Genomic DNA, 21,131 nt, shown 5'->3' on the forward strand with positions numbered 1-21,131 from the left:
GGGAAGATGAACAAAGAACATGGCAAGAAAGAGCAGGGGGAATTAGGATCGAAAGGAAGTATATCTTCCTTGCTCTGATACCATATTGCGGAAGAAATGGAAAACAGTAAAGTGTCTTTATTGAATGAAATTGCATTAATTGTACAAGAGGAATTAAGCCTTTATATAGGCTAGCAGTAGAGAATGAAAACAGGATTCCACAAAACAAGGAACACCATAAAACAAGGAACAACAAAAAATGAAAAATAACTAATTAAAGACAACAACTCAACAACCATAACAGAACACTAACTGGTATATACACTAACTGGTATAATCTTGTTACTTAACCACGTTCTCAGATCTGAGGACTGAGGACTGAGGAGTACTGGAGGAGTAACTGACATTCCTTTAGATAATGAACTCGAGCATTTGTTATTAGCTTTCATATAAAAAAAAAAGCGAATTCTGATCGAATATCTTCTTGCAGGATTGACTTCTTTGTGAACTGTTTTTTTTTTTTTTGTTCTTTTGCTGAAGAATTGTGTGAAATGTTAAGTTCATATTGAATTTAATTCTTAAATTAAATTACCTGTCCATAAAAAAAAAACACAAACTAGTTTACTAATTAGTCTTTTTCAAATATAAATTATTGTAGAAAAGTTTACTAATTAGTCTTCTTCAAATATAAATTATTGTAGAAAAGGAGTGATGATTTAATATCATTAGCATTGAAGATTGTTGATAAACTAAATTAATTTGAAACTATAGAATCATTACATGGCAAGAAGCCCAAAAGAAAGAAGAGTTTTATCACTATCCTTTTATAGAATGGCCCACTTGTTAAGAGAAGATTTTCAGATAATCCCATTAGTCCCATAATGATATACATATACCCAACCCAAATTATGTAGTGTCTAAAAAAATCATCCTGATGACACACGGGGGTGGAATGTGAACCACCAGATTGAGATTATTCCAGGTAAGCAGGAGAGAAGAAATAATAACAATAATATTAATAGGTGAGGAAGATGGTGATGTGGTCTCCATCTCAGATTCTTAATGCCACGTGGCAAGCACGAAGCCAATAGGACATCCACACTCCTATCCTTGAAGATAAGCCATTTCCAATTCTATTGTCTTACTCTTACATTACATTACCTCATAATTTTACATGTGTTTAGCCATTTAGACTGATCACACCAAAATCAGACTCTTTTACACACCAACACACCGTAACTTGTTCTGGGCACAACTATGGCCTCCGCTTGTGCTTCTTCTGCCATTGCTGCCGTTGCCATTTCCTCCCCTAGGCAATTAAGTTTTTATTTTTTATTTTTAATTTACCAGTTAAAATATATAGTTTAGTTTAATGATCAGTTGATTAATCTATGCAGCTCCCAGAAGAGTGTGACAAGTTTGGGGGTCAGCAAAGGTAGTTTTCTTGGAGGAAGGAAACTAAGGGTGAAAAGCTTTACAGCCCCAACCAGGTCTAACTCATCGTCGGCTACTGTGTGCGCCGCAGCTGACCCCGACAGACCCTTGTGGTTCCCCGGAAGCGTTCCCCCTCCATGGCTCGATGGCAGGTATATATATATATAATTGTACATATATGCGATATCCAATATACATCGTATTAATTATGGTTATTACTTCCTCCTAATTAGTTTTTTTGATATATTTGTTGCACTTAATTATCTATATGTAAAAAAATTGGTGGTTTGTTACAGTTAACAACATTTACTATTATCTTTTTTTGGTCATCAAAGTTTTTATAATAAATAATTGGTCGCAATAAATAAAACTATATAAGTAATTTTGTCCTCAATTTTTTTGCATAAGTAATTAACTGGAACAAATAAAACTACATAGCCAGGAAGTGTCCTGTCCCTTTGTTATATATCAAATTGAAGTGGAAAATATAAGATAATACATCATATGTGTGTTGACATAACTCTTTTTTTATAGTAATATGTTGTTAATTATTGTGATATAATGTTGCAGCCTTCCAGGAGACTTTGGATTTGACCCTCTTGGTCTTTGTAAGTCATAAACCAATTAAAGACTACCTTATTATGTTTAAACTAATTAATTCATTTTATTCCTTAATTAATGGTTATATTTTTTTATTATTTATAGCATCGGACCCTGATAGTCTAAAGTGGAACCAACAAGCAGAGCTGGTTCACTGCCGATGGGCAATGTTGGGAGCTGCTGGTATTTTCATTCCAGAATTCTTAACAAAGATTGGTATTCTCAACACACCATCATGGTACACAGCAGGAGAACAAGAGTACTTTACTGACACAACTACCCTTTTCATTGTTGAGCTCATCTTTATTGGTTGGGCCGAGGGAAGACGTTGGGCCGATATTCTAAAGCCCGGTTGTGTCAACACTGACCCAATCTTCCCTAACAACAAACTCACTGGAACCGATGTGGGCTACCCTGGTGGGCTCTGGTTCGACCCACTTGGATGGGGAAGTGGTTCCCCTGAAAAAATCAAGGAGTTGAGAACTAAGGAGATCAAGAATGGAAGGTTGGCTATGTTGGCTGTTATGGGTGCTTGGTTCCAACACATCTACACTGGTACTGGCCCAATCGACAACCTCTTTGCTCACCTTGCTGATCCTGGTCACGCCACCGTTTTCGCTGTAAGAATATCATGTTTTTGTAATAATTCTATTTTAAGTGGTATTTTTCTAAAATTTGTTATGACACTAACTTTTGTTTTTTTTTTTTGTAGGCTTTTACACCCAAGTGAGGTTGAAGCTTGGGAAGGATGGTATGCTAACAACGGTGGTATATTTGGATCAAATGATAACGAAGAGAAGAAGAAAATGGTGTTGAGATGGAAGATCATGTCATCATGTGTAATGTTGTTTCACTTGTTCTAAGGGAATATTTAATTGGCTCGATAGAACTTGCATTTTCCTCCGTACGTACGTATATTTTGTTCTATAGAATTAATGATCTGGCATTGTACAAAATGTTCCTTTGAAACTTTTTGATTAAGATTTCATGAACATAAAGTCAGCTAGTATTCAAATTCGTCGACTATGATATCGTTGCTTTGTTAGTAATTGCTACCTCCTTTAGATATTATATCAAGGCTTTTTACGTTGTTACACATTGCGTTAAAAAGACTGTCAAAACTTGATCCCAGTAAACAAATAAAGAATTTACAAGTCCCAGTGTTAACAGTAAGAAGAAAACTAAACAACATGAACAAAAATGTATTACAATCACCACTCAAGATTACTGTTCCTATATGCAAAGAGAGGCAGCAAACCTCACTTTAATCAACTAACTCAAAGATCACACAAAATGTATAAATATGTATACAATACACTAATTCCCTGATCACACAATAATGCTCTCAATTCTCATGAATGAACCCTCTCTAATCTTTACAATAAATCAATGAATAATCCCACCGTCTAACCTAAACGCAATATAGCTTTAGGCTATAAATAGAAGTCGATAAGGGTTGGAAAACTTGAGAATCTTTTAACTATCTCATCTACAGACGACATCGTCAATAGAAACAATCTACACGAGTTACTCAATTTCATTAGTTTTGAATTTGAATCTTTGAAATGAATTTAGAGATTTATAATATATGTTATAGATCATGTTTAATAACTATGAAACAAGAGTAATCATACACTTGATCTTATTATAATTAAGTATATAGTCATAAAAATATTCGTGCAGAAAGTGATGAAAGGCTATCAATTCTGTAACTCATTCACTAAAGATTATTGGCAAAATATTTTTATATGAGGGAGGAAATTGAGCTTTTTCACAAAGTCCTAAGAGATTTGCGTACGACTTTTGAGTGAATTCTTAATGTACATTTTGGTGAGGAAAATAAATTTGTGAAGGATTGATTCTATTTTCATTGATAATTAGATTGAGTACAGAGTATTTATACATAAGTTAGTTAGATATAAAGCTGGAAAATTAGTTATAAAAGGAGCTGAAAATACAGCTGGAATAACTAACATAGTAACAACTTTAACTAATTATGGAGAGATCAAGTACTAACTCTAACATCCCCTCAAACTTAATTAGTGTGGAGAGATCACGATCACTAAGTTTGTTTCTAAGAAGAGTGAATCTCAAACACCCTAAAGCCTTGGTAAAAATGTCACCTACTTAATCACAACTAGGGAGATAATGCACACTGAGCTGCTTTGATAGTACCTTCTCTCGAGCAAAAAATTATAGTCTAGCTCTATATGCTTTGTCTTAGAATGAAGTATAGGTTTAGCTGACATAAGGATTGTCTCAGATTGTCACACCAAGTTATAAGAGTTCGAGATTGGGGTACTTTAATTTCTGCAAGAAAAGATTGAACCCAAATTATTTCTGCAGTCAGATGAGCTAAACTCTTGTACTTTGCCTCTGTGCTGCTTCTACAGACAGTGGCTTGCTTTTTGAAAGACCATGTAATAAGATTTCTTCCAAGGAACACACAATATCCTAAAGTACTTCTTCTGTCAACAGGATCACTTGCCCAATCTGCATCTCAATAACCAGTGATGTCAAGATTCATTAGCAGGCTTCTGTGCAATCCATATTCAATAATAACTTTGAGATACCTTAGAAGCCTTTTAACAGTTTTCCAATGAGATTGTAAGAGGATTTGCATGAACTGGGACGCTGTTTTGACAGAGAATGCAATCTCTGATCTTGTGATACAAACATATTGGAGTGTCTAACCTAGACTCCTATATAGATTAGGATCTTGAATAGGATTACTATCCTTAGCGAAAAGCTTTTCCCCACCTGACATAGGGGTAGCCAATGAATATGCAAACTAAATTTTGGCTCTACAAAGAACATCCGCAATATATTTTTTTTTTTGTGACAAAATAAGACCATGTTGGGTTTTATGCCCTAAATAAAACTCATTTCAATATAATCAGATTTACTTATTAATATAGATCAGAAATAACATTTAATGTTGCATGGTTCGCATGATTTATTTCATGATTATATGTACATAATGTATGAATTCTATTTAAGTCCAAAACATATCAATTTGTTAATGATTATAGTGTTGTCAACACAGTGGAATATAATCTTAATTATATGTTCGAAAGTTTATTCCCTGATTTGTTAGAACACTAGATTTAGACTGACATGGTATAATCAGCGATAGGTATTCTTACACCTTGGATAAGTGGTATGTCCTTTCCAAGACATTGGCAAAGTTTACCAGCATCGGATGTATAGAGTATACATCGGAAGGGACCGATATTGAACTTTGATTAGATATATTAGAATTTACCGTAATATCTATTCAATTCAATATCACCTGTTGATCCTAGATCAAATGATCTTAATCCTGATATGATTAGGTTCAATCTCAAGAGTGTTATTCGTGCTCTTTGATTTGTTAGTTAAGCCTACTTTTGGGTCAGGGTGATACGTACATTTTGGGAACACGATAGTGCAATTGAGTGGGAGCGCTAATATAAATATGGAATCTATAGCTTCTATCTGGCGAATAGAAAGTAAAGGAGGATTTTCTTCGAGCTTAACCAAACGAAAATAAATGGTGGAGATCTCATTTCACTTAGCTGAAATATCATTTATACAGGGTTAAGTGTTTTAAGGATAAAATACATTGTAGGGTGTTACGGTAATTTAATCCCTTTACAGTGTAAATCATCTATATAGAGGATCATTGATCACATTAGGGTTATAACAATGGATAACTAATGACGTGTCTATATCGTGAAACATATAGAGCGTTCTATATACTGAGAGTGCAATTCTAAGTTCTATGCGTGGATTCAACGAAGAATTAATAAGTCAGTGAATTTAAGATATAAATTCTTGATCTGCTTATTGGAAGCTCGGATATATAGACCCATGGTCCCCATACTAGTTGAGACCATACTGCTTGTAAGACTCAGTTAATTTATTTTGATTAATTAATTATAATTCTGAAGTTAGACTATGTCTAGTTTATGAATTTTAACTAAGCAAGGGCGAAATTGTAAAGAAAAGAGATTCTAGGTTTATTTATTAATTAAGAGACTTTATATGTCTAATTAATAAATATATTAAATGACAATATTATTTAATAATTAATTTTAGTTATTAAATAATTAGAATTGAGATTTCAATGGTTGAATTTGAAAATTGGCGTATTTGAGAAAATCAGATGCAGGAATGATAAAACAGCAAAATTGTATAAGTGAGGCCCATTATCCAAGCCCATGGCCGGCCACACTTATAGGGTTTTATCATTTATTTTTTCATTATTTTAATGCCAAATAATTCTAACCTAAACCTAGGTGGTTACTTATAAATAGGTAGTGATGGCTTCAGGAAAAGATGATACATTTCATTCCTTCACAGAAATTTTTCTAGCCGCCACTTCCCTCTTCTTTTCTTCTTCTATTTTCGAATTCCTTGAGTGAATGAGTAAGTGCCCACACACATCAAGTGGTATCTCAATCATAGTGTGTAAGACTGTGGAAAATCAACCAACAAGAAGGAGATTCAGCATCAAAGGAAGGAGAGAAAAGATCCAGGTTCAGATATTGATAATGCTCTGCTACAGAAAGGAATCAAGAGCTAGATATCTGAACGGAAAGGAGTCATTATATTCCGCTGCACCCAATGTAAGGTTTACTAAACTTTATATGTGTTTATTTCATTGTTTTAGAATTCATATTAGGATGTTAATGAAACATACTTGTTAGTAAATCTAGATCCTGGTAAAATATATCCTACAGACCATTTGTTGTAGAAAGCACTTGTATTCCTAGAAAATAGTTTGAGAGTTTTAATGTCTTTGAGAGCAAATTTGGATTGCAGAAAAATAATCAATTCAGTAACCATAGTTTGAGAGCTACTTGTAATGATGATATAATTAACATACACTAAAACGTAAGTAGTGTGTTGATCTTTCATCCTTATAAAAAGAGAATGACCTGCTCGAGCATTGTCAAAACCATATGAAATGAGTGTAGAACTAAGCTTGTCAAACAAGCCTCTAAGGGCTTGCTACAAGCCTCCAGCGACTTGCTTCACGTCACAGAGAGTTTTGTGCAATTTACAAACCATATTAGGATGATCGGGGTCTTCAAAGCTAGAAGACTGGATGATATAAACTTCTTCTTGTAACTACCCGTTGAGAAAAGCAATATCAAGCTGATGCGTAAACCAATTGTTAAAGAGAGCAACTAGCTATTAAGATCACCTTGAGTAGTGTGTTTGACAACAAGACTAAAAGTCTCATGAAAATCAAAGCCATAGGTTTGGAGAAATCCCTTAGCAACAAGCCTAGCTTTATATTTGTTGACACTGCCATTTGAATTTTCTTTCAATTTATAAATCCATTTACAGCCTATTGCCTTTCTAGCTGTTGGTGGTAGTACTAGAGTCCATGTTTTGTTCTTTTTCAAGGTTGTATTCTCCTCTTGCATTTCTTGAAACCATTTGGGATCGTGTAAAGCATTCTGCAAATTTAGAGGTTCTTTGGAAGCCATAAAAACCTTATAGGCTTATAGATACCAGCCTTAGACCTAGTAACCATACCATGATTGTTGACTATAACATGGGCATTTCGTGAGGAACCAAAAGGTTGTAGGGATTATGCGGAATGAGATGTGGAGGATATGGATGATGAGTGAGACACATATGGTGAACTGAAACTTGTGGAAGGGGAATCTGTGGAGGAGGAGGATGATTGTGTTGGGTTTAGTGCCCTAACTAAAATCATATTTTAATGTAATCTTTAATTTTACTATCAATAAAAGAACATAAGTTAGTTCATTACTTATTTAGTGCAATGCTTGGTTCACATGTTTATTTCATGATCATATGTTTAATATAAAATTCTATTAAATCCCTATCACATTATTATTCATGATTATTGTGTTGTCTACATAGTGAAAAATAATCATGATTATATGATTAAACTATTAAGTCTCATAATTTATCAGTGCACTGAATTTACACTGATATGATAATCAACAATATGGTTTACTTACACTTGAATAAGTGGAATGTCTTTTCCAAGTCATTAGCAAAGTAAGACTGTATTGGATGTATTATTATACATCAAACTTGACCGATATCCACAGTGAAAAAGATATCATTAACTTATCGTAATATCTTTTCTAAGTAAATTTCACTTAATTGATCTTAGATTAATGATCTCAATCCTTAGATAGTTAATTAGGTTATGACTTTAATGTAGTACATGTGTTCTTTGACCTGTTTGTTAAAGCTAATCAATTAGATTGGCTCAATATTTACATCTTGGGAACATGATAGTGCAATTGAGTGAGAGCGCTAATCATATATATGGAATCTATAACTTTTACAATCACATAGAAGCGAAACGATAGTTTCCTTAGAGCTTGGCTAAACGAGTTTAAATGGTGGAATACTTATTTCAGTAATCATATTAGTTTATAGGAATATTCTTTACAAGTAGCTAATATTTTAAGGATAAAATAGTAAATTTCTCCCTACTCGATGTAAATCATCCATAGAGGATCATTGATTATTTAGATTGAAACAATAGATAATTTATAACGTATCTATACTTGGTATAGAGCGTTCTATGTAATTAAGAGTGTAATTCTGAATCTATAGTGGAGTCCGGAGGAATTAATAAGATAGAAAATTTACTCGGTGAATTCTAAAACTACTTATTGGGAGCTTGGTTACATAGGCCTATGGTCCCCACGCTAACTAGGATAATATTATTTTGTATTTCGACCATAAGGTTTAACTAAAGCTAATTTTATCTTTTTTTATTCCATTTAAATTCTAAACCTAACTCTAAAGTTGCCATATAAATAGAATATGATAGCTCTTATTTTCATAGCACTATTGACTCACTTTGTCAAACAAATAGAAAATCAAATAGAGCTCTCATTTTTTTTTTTTTAAAAAAAAAATCTCTTCTTCTTGTTGTTGTTAATTTCAAACCTTGAGTGATTGAGTGATTTCTCACACATTTCAATGCAATAGTCAAGATAGTGTAGAAGTCTGTGTAGTCTTTTTGTTACTTGAAGGAGAATCTAAGTTTAGATCTTGATCATACTCTACAACAAAAAGGGTGAAGGGTTAAAAATCTGAATGGAAGGAGTTTTGGCTGCCATCAATGTAACGTTTTCTATACATTTATGTGTTTAATTCATTATTTTTAGGAAATTTATATTTTAGAATGTTAGATATAGAATTATAATCCAACATACATATTAGTAAATCTTGATCCTGGTAAATATATCAAATAGATGGTGGATTTGGGGGAGGAGGAGTATGCTCAGGAACAATTGAAATTGGAACATGCGGGTAAGAACTAGAAGTGTTGGAATTGGTAGGAGTGGGAAGAGATGTATTGGTAGTAGAGTAAGGGAAAGAGTACTCATTGAATAAAACATCTTTTGAGATGTATATATGACCAGTGCTATAAAGACATTGATATCCTTAGTGTTTGATACTATAACCAAGGAAGGTACATTCTTCAGACTTAAATTGAAACTTGTTCCTATTGTTAGGTCTTGTATTGGGAAAAAAAGAACAACAAAAAATTCTCAACTTAGAGTAATAAGTGTACAAGGCCTAAAAATGAGACAAGTTATTGATAATATGTGATGGCAACCTATTAATCAAGTAAGCAGAAGCTTTTATAGCCATGGTCGGCCTTAAAAAAGGGCATAAGACAGTTTTAATAATAATAAAAAAGGACCCTTTTATATATGTAGTTTTTATTTTTTTTTTATTTATGTAATTTTTAATAAAATGAAAATGGTGATCTATTGGTCCTGGAGAGAGAGAAGGAAAAAGGACTGTCGAGAACGATATAGAACGACCAGGCTTTTGAGTTTCCATTTTTTTTCTTTAGCCTTTCTTTACTGTGAGAGACTTAAAGCTACTTTTCGGTTTGGTAGCTATTGGGCCGCATGGGGCCAGGGTTTAAGTTTTATAAACCTTTATTTTTTTTCCTTATAGGGGTATATATATATATGTTTGGCTTTTGGTTTTGGGCCTTAGGCACGGGCCTAGTTTGCCTTAACCTAGGGTCATGCCTGCTTACAGCCTCATCCCAGAATTTGAGAAGGAGGGAAGCATGAACTAAAAGAGTAAGAGAAGATTCAATAAGAAGCCTATGCTTTCTCTCATCCACTCTATTTTTCTCATGAGTGGTTGGGCATGAAAGTCTATGAGAGATGCCATGTGAGAGAAGAGTGCTTTCAAAAGCTTGAAACTCACACCCCAATCAGATTAGAGGGCTTTAAATTTGCAATCAAACTCATTCTCAACCCGAGTTTCAAAATTAATGAGGTATCAGATTTGCATTTCAAAAGAAACACCCATATGTACCTAGAATATGTATTTATGAAATGAATATAATATTTGTTACCACTAGATGATAATCACTAGGGAATGACCCTAGAGGTTAGAGTGAATAAGTTGCGGTGGTTTAGTAAATTATGTCTCAAAATTTGGAAACGGTAGCTTATGAATTTTTCCTAAACAAAATGCATTAAAAAAATCAAATGCAATTTTATCAGACTTTGGCAAATTACATTGAGAAAACACATTTTTAACCACTTTTGTAGAGGGATGTCTCAATCTGCTATGCTAAAGAGAAAACTGACAAATAGTGGAGACATTACAAGCTGCAAAGTTAGAAAAATTTGTAGTAGCATCATTGAAAGACAAATGTTAAGGTACAAATGGAAAGAAGACTGAGAGAGAGAGAGATATATATAGCATACAAGCCATTTCTAAGTCCTCCTTCCATGAGAACTTGCTGGGAATCCTGATCCTTGACAAAACAAATATTAGAATGAAACTCAAAAGAAGATTTTATTATCTTTAGTAAATGGAGAGACACTAAGTAAATTTTGAGTGATTTTTGGAGCAGGAAGAAGTTCATCAAGAACAAGATATTTTTGAGTAAGCTTGGAGTGTGTTGACCCCAAAAAATTACTAAGTGTAATATTTGGAGTCATAAGTATGCCCAAAAGTTTTCCAAGGGGAGCTCCACGCGCCCTCGCTCCCGGCTCCCGCTCGCTCACCCTCGGCCCGCGGCCCTCCTCATGCGGCTCTCGCCCGTGGCCCTCCCCCTGCGGCCCTCGCCCCGTGGCCCTCGCCCCGCGGCCCTCGCCCCGCGACCCCCGCCTGCAGCCCCCGCCTGCGTGCCCTCGTCTGTGACCCTCACCCGCAGCCCCTCACCCTAGTGTCCGCTCCCCCGTATGCGTCAACACCCTGTTGATTCTCCTTTCCTTCCTGACACCAGCAGACCTAGTAAGAAAATATCAGGCGAGATAAAGATGGCACGATAAGTATAAATAATGGGGACAAATTTCATTTCACCTAAGGTACAAAATGGAAGGGGGCAATTTTAGTGAAATTAAGGATTTCAGATGTGTCAGATCACTTAAGATACTGTGTTATAATGGATGAAAGTGACTTGACATAGGGAGTATTGGGATATGCTGTGAGTGCAAAGGGAGAAGGGCTCACTATAAATAGGACCCTTAAGTTCATTGTAAAGGGATCTTTTTCTTTGAATGAAAAAACAGTAACTTCTTAAAATAGAAGAGCTTTGGAGATTTATACTCTAAACATTCTTTTGTTAAGTTTTTTTTTTAGAGATAATTTTAAATCCTAACTTTATTGTTGAGGAGTTTTAGCCGTTAACAGAGTGAAAGAAAACCTTACCAACATTTTGGATCTGAAGACCATCACCATCTCCTACATAGATCTGGTTTGGACCATAATATTCCTATTTTTGCATCAGATTACCCTCTTGAGGAGTTGAATGGTTAGTAGCGCCTGAGTTAGGGTACCAAGTAGGGTCATTAACAATAGAGGCTGAAGCAGCCATAGCCTGCATCTGAGATAAATTATCATCCATTACACAACAAAAATACATGGAAAGTCCATATTAAACTATTGATAACACTTTGATGAGACATGACAAAGCCTACCACACAGTTAATAAGTAGGTCGAGTTCTAGATGAACTGGAGAAACCATCATGGGAAGAATCGGAGGATGCACCAGATGAAAGGGGGAAAGGAATAAGAGATGAACCTCGAGGTCTAGTAGCATACAAATTCTAGGGAGGAGTTTTTGATTGTTGAGGAAAGCCACCTTAAGATGCGTCATATGAATGTTGATTACCACTGCCATAAGTATGATCAAAACCAAAAGATCGAAACTTTAAAGCACCACGATTATGTGCTAAGTTGGCTGAAGGATGAGACTCAAAATCACTTTTGTGCTTATCAATATGATGTTCCTCAACAAGTAGAAGAGATTCAATTTGGCAACCGTATATTCATCTTGATGAGAATTAACAAAAATGATGAAGATATCATAGTCCGAAGGGAGGCATTTGAAGATGGCAGCAATATTCTCTTTCACAGTGAGTGGATGACCAACATATCCAAGGCAATCAACTGGAGGTATGACAAAGAGGAGGTAATCATTGATTGACAGGGAACCTTTCTTGAAATTTTGAAGCTAATGATACTGATCAATCTTGACTGATGATTGTGATGAAAAATACTGACCAAGCATTTTCTAAACAGCAGAGCAAGTATCACAACCAACAATACACATTAGAATTGTGTTATTTGATCTAAACACTGTAAGCAAGATTAATTGTACCAGCTCGCTCATCCGCGACATATAAAAATCATGGAGGTTCGATCGGATTTGCAGAGATAAAATTGGACAGATCATAGTCACAAATCGCAGCAAGCACTTGAGGACGCCAAAGAAGAAAATTATGATTATCAAACTTCACAGAAAACTTGTGCGGATAGATGATTAGATCAGTGGGAACAGTCATTGTCGCTTGAATTGGAGCGGCCATAGACACAAATCAAAATCACAAAGATGTAAATCGAGAAAGAAAAAAATTAAGAGAGAGTTACTCTGATAAGAAAAATAAATTTGTGAAAGATTGATTCTATTCTTATTGATAATTAAATTAAGTAGAGAGTATTTATATACATTAGTTAGTTATATAAGGCTAGAAAGTTAGTTACGAAAAGAGCTGAAAATGCAGCTAGAATAACTAACAAAGTAACAGCTTTAACAAAGTACCAACATATTCATCATGATCATTCTCTTTATATTTGTCTATAGCTATTATAATTGTGATCATCTTTCTAATATTGTGTTTGTAGTCTATTTATTTGTAATTTGAGCACTTGAGTTGTAATCTTTGAATTTATTATTCCTGTGTTAAGGATATCCAACATTTTTTGTAATCCCAATATTATGTGAGAACTTATTTCATATCTAATATGATAACTTTATAAATTTTGAGGTCTTTTGGCATTTTTCTTAATTAACTTGGTAAACTATTTTCTTATATAACTAAGGCAGTTAGGAAAACAATAGTTTTTTATGATAAAAATACAAATAATTAAAACTGTTGTTAATAAGGTTTAGGGTTCTTAAGTTTCTAGGTTGTTTGTCAATGTATAATAGCCGTACGAAGACAAGAGTAAGCAGCAAAATATTGCTTGCAAGCATTCAGTTACGTACTCTTTTTTTTGCAAATACAACCTAAAATAATGACAAAATCTCATACATCAGTAGTAAAATCAAGATAGAACCTATAAAAATCACTCAACCATAATTGCAAGCTGCCACTATTTGTCTTTTTCTTAATTTTATGTCTTTCTTAGCTTTATGTATGGGACTACTTCATAAATACCCAAAAATGGTGATGTACAATTTTTTTTTTTTTTTTTACAAAAAAAATACAGAAGGTTATTTTCTTATTATTGTGAAATCAATAGTGTTTTTACATTATAACAACTGTTATGGGAAACCAAAATAAAAATAATATTTTTCGAATGAAAAAAAAACAAGTAAAAACTTGTAAAAGAACAAATCCGTAAAAATTTTACATTTTGGATTATTGGGTTTTAAAAAAGCAGCAAAACAACTAAATGAATCCAAATGACACCTTTTTATTTAATTAATTTTTCTTTCTCATTAGGGGCTTCAGTCTCCACTCTCCAAGCTTCGACTCTTATATGTATTATTTAATGGAAACTAGAATCGTATATGGCGGCTTCTAACTCACTTAGACCCTTTCAAATATGTTAAATAAAGGCTATTGAGAGAATGGCTTAGCTGACCAAATCATTATTAGGTGCCGATATACACCGGCTAACAAGGAAGATTCACCAAAGGTCCACAATTTTTTTTTTTGTGTTTTTGTTTTTTTTTTTTAATACTATCGAGTGGGATGAGAACCCTTTTATCCAATTTGGCTAAGGCAAGTGGTCTTGCCAGCCAAGATAATATGTTAACAAGTGGCTTTTGAATGATCACTGTGATTGGTTGTTAGATACTGGCTGAGTTTGAGTTGCCTATCTATTCTGCTTTTGTCATTTTGGTTTCCTGTTGCTTGGTTTGGGAATTTCTTTTGTTGTTGCTGCTTACTCTTGCCTTCATTATTCCATAAATTAAAAACATTGAGAATGTTTTATTTATTTATTAAAAGAATTTATTAAAAAAAAAAGGCAATTTCATAGTAGACATCCTCAGAATTTACGAGTATCAAGTATCAATTATGTGCACAGATAACTATAATAGGTTCATTCAGCCAAACTCATAACATGGATGTTGTCATTGTTGATAACTTCACAACCAAATTGAGCTGACCCAAATCAATGAGAGTATTTGTGTACTTTATTTATTTACATAATTAAATTAGTTGAAGCTTGTTAAGCCACAAGCCTTAATAGGCCAAAATCTTATCTCTTATATTGTTAAAGCACTTCCCCAAATATCAAAAGAGGGTTATTACTTATGAGTATCTCATCAAATGAGATTATATCTTTTCATGTCTATGTAAACCTAAAATACACTGTACCAAAAAAAAAAAGGCTATCAACAATTTTATAAATACATTTATGTATTGTCCTAACTGAAAATGAATGCATGCTTGGATTTGAATCAAGAATTTCAAATTAGCAGCTTCATTAACAATACAATGAAACTAATAAATTACCCCAAATTTTCAATATTTACCACTAAATATTAATATATATGTGTGATATTGTCCCATTTCAACAATTGAGGTCATTACAGCCTAGCAAATCTCTCACATCCTCTGCCTCTCTCAAAGTATCATCAGCTTAATTATATATTACAGAATTAATTTTAAAAAAAATGAGGAAGAGGAGATTAGATTGTATATAGAGAACTAAAGAAATCTAAGAACAAACCCATCACGACGGAGTGTTTGAACGCCGAACAGTAATCTGGGCCGGAAGGGGCCGACCCGTACCCGTACCACCGCAGCTGTTACAAGCCATCCTACCCGACCCGGAACATGTCCGACACCCGACATCTCCGTCGGACCACCGCGAGCAAAAGCAGGAAACTCGGCCGGTTCCGTTGCAGCTGGGACACCTCGGAAATGAGCCGCCGGCCATGGGGTTGTTCTGGTCCATCACTGATTTGACCAAGGCTGCTCCGGCCAACACGCTAAGCCCAGTTGCCAACTGTGTCAACACAATCGGACCCATTATCTATCGATTGATGAAGAAAAAGGAAGAGATTTTCAAAGAGAGATAGAAAGATAACTCTAAGCAATTAAGACGAAGAAGAAAGAGAGAAAATTGTAGAAAAAGATTTTATTGAGTTTTGGTGATTTTTTTCTTTAATTTAATATTTATTGAGTGGAAGCGAAAAATAAATATAAAGAAATAAAAGAATAAGACAATAAAAGTGGTGGTGGAATTGTACACGTAGACGCGTGCATTGGTGGCATGGTGTTATACAACTCAAGATTTAAGAGGTCGGAAATTTTGGAATGTAGTATTGTAGACAGTCAAAACTTATTTTAGTAGAAAGAAAGAAAAGAAGTGCTTTGTTTTCTTTTCTTTTTTTTAGCCTCTTATTTGGACGGTCCTGATTCAATCTTCAATCATCGTATGGAGTTTTGTAATTCTGTAGTTGTTTGTATTGAAATATCTTCTGAGTGACAAAAATGAAGTGGATACATTTTCATATCTTATCCTTTAAATTTTTTTTTTTAAAGTAAGAAAAATGAAGAGAGAAAAAGATAAAAGATTAATTATTCAAAATAAATAAATAAATATCAATTTCTCAAATAGATCTTTTGTAGGATATTTTGGATGGAGGAGATTGAGTCTGTATTTACTCTTTCAAACCATGTTTATTTCATGCACGGCGCCCCCAAAAATGACGTGATTACCGTTTTGACTCACCATTATGTATGCAAATGGAAATGGTCATAGAAGCTTTATGAATTAAATAAAAACCCACGTTGGTTAATGCTACTTTGTATTTCAGTTTTGGACTTTGTTGATTTTTCTTTTTCTTCAGTAAATACATTTACTTGTTTCGTTGTTCAGGTTTTGAAACTCATACCATGTCCTTGAAAACTAACAAATTAATGATTTTACATTGTACTAATTGTCATTATCATCATGTATTATAATCCTCATTAACCAATGTAATAACTGCGTTGTTAGGAAACATTAGTTAGTATACTTCAAGCCATTACACTTTGTACAACCATAGCATCTAAAGTAATTCAAACAGATCACATTAAATCAGCATAAAAATTGTAGTAATTTATGAAAGATTGCTTAGTGTCAATTTTTTTTCCCCAAAACTGTTGATCTATCAAGACCTGAATTTTTTATGAGACAAAATAACAAAACTTAAAACACTTGTCTAATATTAATGTTGATTCTTGAAGTCTGGATGTAGTCTAAGAAACAGTTATCTTCCTTCGAGAAGTGTAATTCAAGAGCCGAAATTTCAGCATTTTCTTCGTCTGTGAAGATTCGCGGCACACCTGCAAAAGGCAAGAGACGCAAGAACCCATATTTTTAATATCTTACGAGTTATGAGGAAAAAATGATACATACAGTAGGTAATCATTATTATCTTTTTATCAGTCTCTCAATATTTGGAATTCAAAAAACTATAGCAATTACTAAATATGTCGACAAAAAACTTGAACTTCTTTCATGCCCGATCATTTTAGCGACCTTCTTCAGTAAGTAATCATCCATTATGTTAAACACTACTACTAAGTGATACTCTTGCTTATTCATAAGGGATCCATCATCTGTAGCTATCTTAATAGCAGAAAACAATGTACTTATTTGCAGTGTTTTGCTCTTCTATCAACCTACATCATTACCCTATTTCATTTGAAAACATTAAACTCAAGTTTCTGACTGGATACTAAAAAATATGGTAAGCTGAAGATTTGCCCTTACCATGGTAACATTCTCTTGCTTCTCCAGCCATAAGTACAACATCACCACTTCGGAGGAACATTGCTACTGGAGGATCCTCTTTACACTTTCCACCCAAAAGGAAAATTGCTTTACAGCCCAAACTGAGAGAAAGACAAGATATAACCAATTGGAAGACATTTTTGCACCGTAAACAAAAGAATATATATTAATGAACCAGAAAATCAGATCATTACAAACATAGTAGCATACCTCAGGCTTACTATAGGTTTACTCCAATCCTTTTCCATGTCATCAAGGTGACCTCCAAGCGTATCACCTTAAAAAATATCAAGGAATCAAAGTGAATTTGAGACTTCATTTAACTCTAGATCATCAAAACATTTCAAAAGAATAACAGCTTTAAGTCAGAAAAGAATAAGACTCAGTAATTTTCCTATTATGGTGCAATCCTTCCCTTAATAGGGGTAATTTACAAGCTTTCTTACAGGTTTGTTCGATAACTTTGACTGATTCTATTTCAATTGTCTTGATAAGTTTTCATTTATTTTGAATATGTTTTTAATGAAAAAGAAAGAAAGAGTAAAGTATCCAAAGATACCGAATGTACCTAAACCAAAGTAGTTGACAATTGCAGCTTCTGGTTTAAATTCTTCCCCAGAAGGCATTGCAGGCGCAGCCAATCTTTTAGCCAGTCCACAGAGTGCATCAGGGATCTTGTTGTGTGGAAGAGACACATCATAGTTTCGCTAAATCACAGAGCAAAAAAATTCCCATTACAAAAAGAACTTGAAACATTCTTAGGGGTTCAATGATAAACACAAAAACTTATGTCAATTGATGCATGAAACACAGCAAAATATCAAGCTTTCCTCAAATACAACACGATGGGCAATACTATATATACTACTCAAAATCCAATCATAGTTCATAACTTAAACATGATGAAGTAAAAAAGAAAAACTGAATTATATTTAGAGTGTCACCTGCCTTGGACCACTCAAATTGCAGGCCAAGGGTGCTCCAACGCAGCTTCCTTAGTAGAACAGAAGCTGAAATTGTTTTGCAACTCTTTCCTATTGAAGAAACTTCTTGTTCCTCAACAAGTTTCCATCTTTTAGGATCCAAACTAGAGTCCACACTAGGAGCAGGAGAAGAAGACAATTCTTCAACAAAAACTTTCTTCTCCTTCGCTGCAACAAATAAATTATCCATAGGCCCATAAAAGGGATTATGATTAGTTCTATTTGGAGGCTGAGGAAAACTGATCAAGCTCTCCTTTATCCACTTGCATTGTTCTTCTACACTCAAAGCCCCAGGAATGAAATAAAACCCTATAGAGAAAAAAAATGAAATTAATCATCTTTCATTCATTCTTAATTATACAGTCATAGGCCATAAATAAACGATTGATTAATACCAGGACAATTTTCCAAGCAGAACAGTCGGTGACCGGAATGGTTTTCGAGAGTCACTATTCCGGCAGGAATCTGACCCTTCGTATTGAAAGACTGTAGAATGGATTTGAAATCAAGGACCTCAGATAAATCCACCTCTCTGGGCACTTTTTTCCTGAAAGAAAAATCATTACGGAATTGGAGAGAAGAATAATCGGTGGCTTAAGGAGTGTGTAATGCTTACTTTTTGTTTTTGAGAGTTGAATCATAGTAGAGCTTGTACTTCTTCTCCGCTCTTCTGAAAGCGGTTAGCTCTAAATCGTCGGAAACTTTATCGGATCCGTACATTTCGTGCCGTCGTTCTCACCGGGAAGAACGACGAAACTGGAAAGGGATTTGCTGGGTTTGATTTGATTTTGTGTTGTTCGTTTGCGTTGGCCTCGCCCTGCCCTGGTCTCGCAAATCTAGAGCTGTCGTTTCTATCAAGTCGTAAAAACGACATGTCGTTTTTGAGTGTTACCTTAAACAACATGTCATTGATCAATTAGCATTTTATCGTATGATTACTAAATGACACATACACCACCATCCCTTGTCGTTTTAGTATATTTTTTCTTTATTAATGCTCAGAAAATCAAAGTTGAAATAATTTGTTACACTTTTACTATACAGTACTATTCGCAATTATTTTAAAATCATAAAGGAGACTTACAATTTCTGTTTTGACACTATAATTTGATCTTTTAGTGACATTATTGAGTGATACACATAAAAGTGCACATCACTAAAGAGTTAGAAGTAATATGTATCACTAAAGAGTAAAATCTAATTTTCTTTTCTTTTTTATTTTTATTAATTTAAAAAATATTGACTTATAGTGACACCACAATCATGAATGGCTAAATATATCATAATACACTTGGCACGTCACTATATCATAATTTTTTTTTTAATAAATATACAACTGTAATTAATAAAAAAATAAAAAATAAAAAAGAAGTATTAAATGAAAAATAATTTTTTCCTTTTTAGAAAAAAAAAATAAAAATCAATTTTTTCCTTAAAAAAGAAAAAAAGGCAATAAAATAAAATGCACTCTCTCTTTATCGCCAGAAAAAAAAAAAAAAAACCTAAATGTTTTCGCCAGTTCTCTCTATCTCGTCTCTCTACCTCCCTCCTCTCAATCGGAGTTGTTGCTCCTGTACTCCGGCGATCAGCGAACGTCTCTTTCTCTCTCCCTTTTCTCTTTTTCTTTCTCTTGATCGAAGCTGCTACTCCTTTTCTCGACGACCAGTGACATGCCTCTCTCTCTCTCCCTCCTCAGTCCTCGAAGCCCCAAGATCTCTCCTCTGTTTGGCGTTCTGCTGCTCATGCCGAATGCTAACTCTGGCGAACCAACATTATACGCCTCTATTTCTCTCTTTAGTTTCGAGGTCTCTCTGAAAACCCCATCATGTTTCTTGGGGAAGAACACCAGAGCTAGCGACAATGGTGGAGACTAAGTTAAATCAATATTGGTGGCGCTGTTGGAGAAGAACTGGTATAGATCTCTCTCTCTCTCTCTCTCTCTCTCTCTCTCTCTCTCTCTCTCTCTCTCTCTCTCTCTCTCTCTCTCATATTTGTATGTTATGTTCAGCTGGTATGGATCTAGGATTAGTTCTTTATCAAATCCATCTATGTGTATTTTTTATTCTTTTTTTCTTCAATGTCTAAGGATTGAGTTGTTGGAGCTTGTTCTCTGTTTGTTTTTGGATTTTTGTTGAAATATTGTTAGTATTTTTAAATTTAACTTCTAAATCTCATGTACTGTTGGTAGCCGTTTCATTTTGAATATGAGGCTACTTTGGGGTTTTATATTGTCATTTTTTAAGTATTTATATAAATATATGTATATATAATTTGATTCTTGAATGTTGGATGATCTTGTAGCCTTCCATGCAACATGTTTTCAGTCAAATCCTTTTCCCATCTAATCTAAAGATGAAGATGCATTGGGCAAGACCAAGTTGAAGATGGTGTCAATTGAATTTTTTGTTTCTTGATGCTGTTAATGTTTTTTTTTTTTTTGATGAAACCACTGTCTTTTTTGAATTGGAGCTCATTTTTTGTTTTATGATTTGCTCATAATTTTTTATTTAATGAATTTTTAAAAAAAATTAATTGTAATTTTTTTATATTGGTTTCTTATCAAATTAATAGCTAAACTAAAATATATTAATCCATAATTAAAATATATGGTTAATTAAAGTATTATGAAAATATAATTAATTAAATTATTATTGTAAATTTTATAATATATAAGTTGAAATTAGAAAAATTAAATATTAATATTTTTATTGAAAAAAGCAGGATATAGTGATTTGAGTGTGGTTGTTATCAGAAAAATAATTAAAATAAATAAATAAATTGATATAGTAACGCGCTATGTGGGTAGCTATTACTTTTACAGTCTAACAAGGTGTGACTCTAAAAGCTTATAGTGACGCACGGTG

General features: G+C 33.8%; 3 protein-coding genes across 4 annotated transcripts; 1 reads left to right on the forward strand and 2 right to left on the reverse strand.

Annotated features, from left to right (window-relative positions):
- Positions 1 to 856: 856 nt before the first annotated feature.
- LOC115712845 (chlorophyll a-b binding protein 7, chloroplastic) lies at positions 857 to 3,028 on the forward strand. 2 transcript variants are annotated; one of them, XM_030641235.2, is made up of 5 exons: positions 857 to 1,292; positions 1,377 to 1,565; positions 1,984 to 2,021; positions 2,119 to 2,633; positions 2,726 to 3,028. In XM_030641235.2, the coding sequence occupies exons 1-5, from the start codon at positions 1,237 to 1,239 to the stop codon at positions 2,741 to 2,743; spliced, it is 816 nt and encodes a 271-aa protein (XP_030497095.1). In that variant the 5' UTR covers positions 857 to 1,236; the 3' UTR covers positions 2,744 to 3,028. The 2 variants fall into 2 exon arrangements, with proteins under 2 accessions (XP_030497095.1, XP_060970807.1); XM_061114824.1 differs by having other exon boundaries at positions 947 to 1,292; positions 2,119 to 3,028.
- Positions 3,029 to 15,018: 11,990 nt separating this feature from the next.
- Positions 15,019 to 15,669, reverse strand: LOC115711954 (uncharacterized). Its single transcript, XM_030640152.2, has one exon. The coding sequence runs from the start codon at positions 15,530 to 15,532 to the stop codon at positions 15,233 to 15,235; it is 300 nt and encodes a 99-aa protein (XP_030496012.1). The 5' UTR covers positions 15,533 to 15,669; the 3' UTR covers positions 15,019 to 15,232.
- Positions 15,019 to 19,301, reverse strand: LOC115712519 (alpha-ketoglutarate-dependent dioxygenase alkB). The gene is made up of 7 exons (XM_030640806.2): positions 18,884 to 19,301; positions 18,663 to 18,814; positions 18,233 to 18,576; positions 17,853 to 17,991; positions 17,495 to 17,561; positions 17,264 to 17,385; positions 15,019 to 16,833 (listed from the first exon to the last, which is right to left on the reverse strand). Exons 1-7 carry the CDS (start codon positions 18,985 to 18,987, stop codon positions 16,697 to 16,699), a joined length of 1,065 nt encoding a protein of 354 aa, XP_030496666.1. The 5' UTR covers positions 18,988 to 19,301; the 3' UTR covers positions 15,019 to 16,696.
- Positions 19,302 to 21,131: the final 1,830 nt, after the last annotated feature.

Source organism: Cannabis sativa, chromosome 4 (genome assembly GCF_029168945.1).
Source record: "Cannabis sativa cultivar Pink pepper isolate KNU-18-1 chromosome 4, ASM2916894v1, whole genome shotgun sequence".
Classification (NCBI taxonomy): domain Eukaryota; kingdom Viridiplantae; phylum Streptophyta; class Magnoliopsida; order Rosales; family Cannabaceae; genus Cannabis; species Cannabis sativa.

Coding starts and splice junctions, on each gene's coding strand:
- LOC115711954 (XM_030640152.2), bottom strand. CDS start 15,532: ATGGGTCCGATTGTGTTGACACAGTTGGCAACTGGGCTTAGCGTGTTG.
- LOC115712519 (XM_030640806.2), bottom strand. CDS start 18,987: ATGTACGGATCCGATAAAGTTTCCGACGATTTAGAGCTAACCGCTTTC. Junction 18,815..18,883: donor TCAACTCTCAAAAACAAAAA/GTAAGCATTACA, acceptor TTTTTCTTTCAG/GAAAAAAGTGCCCAGAGAGG. Junction 17,992..18,232: donor TGCAATTTGAGTGGTCCAAG/GCAGGTGACACT, acceptor TCTGTGATTTAG/CGAAACTATGATGTGTCTCT.
- LOC115712845 (XM_061114824.1), top strand. CDS start 1,237: ATGGCCTCCGCTTGTGCTTCTTCTGCCATTGCTGCCGTTGCCATTTCC. Junction 1,566..1,983: donor CCTCCATGGCTCGATGGCAG/GTATATATATAT, acceptor ATAATGTTGCAG/CCTTCCAGGAGACTTTGGAT. Junction 2,022..2,118: donor ATTTGACCCTCTTGGTCTTT/GTAAGTCATAAA, acceptor TATTATTTATAG/CATCGGACCCTGATAGTCTA.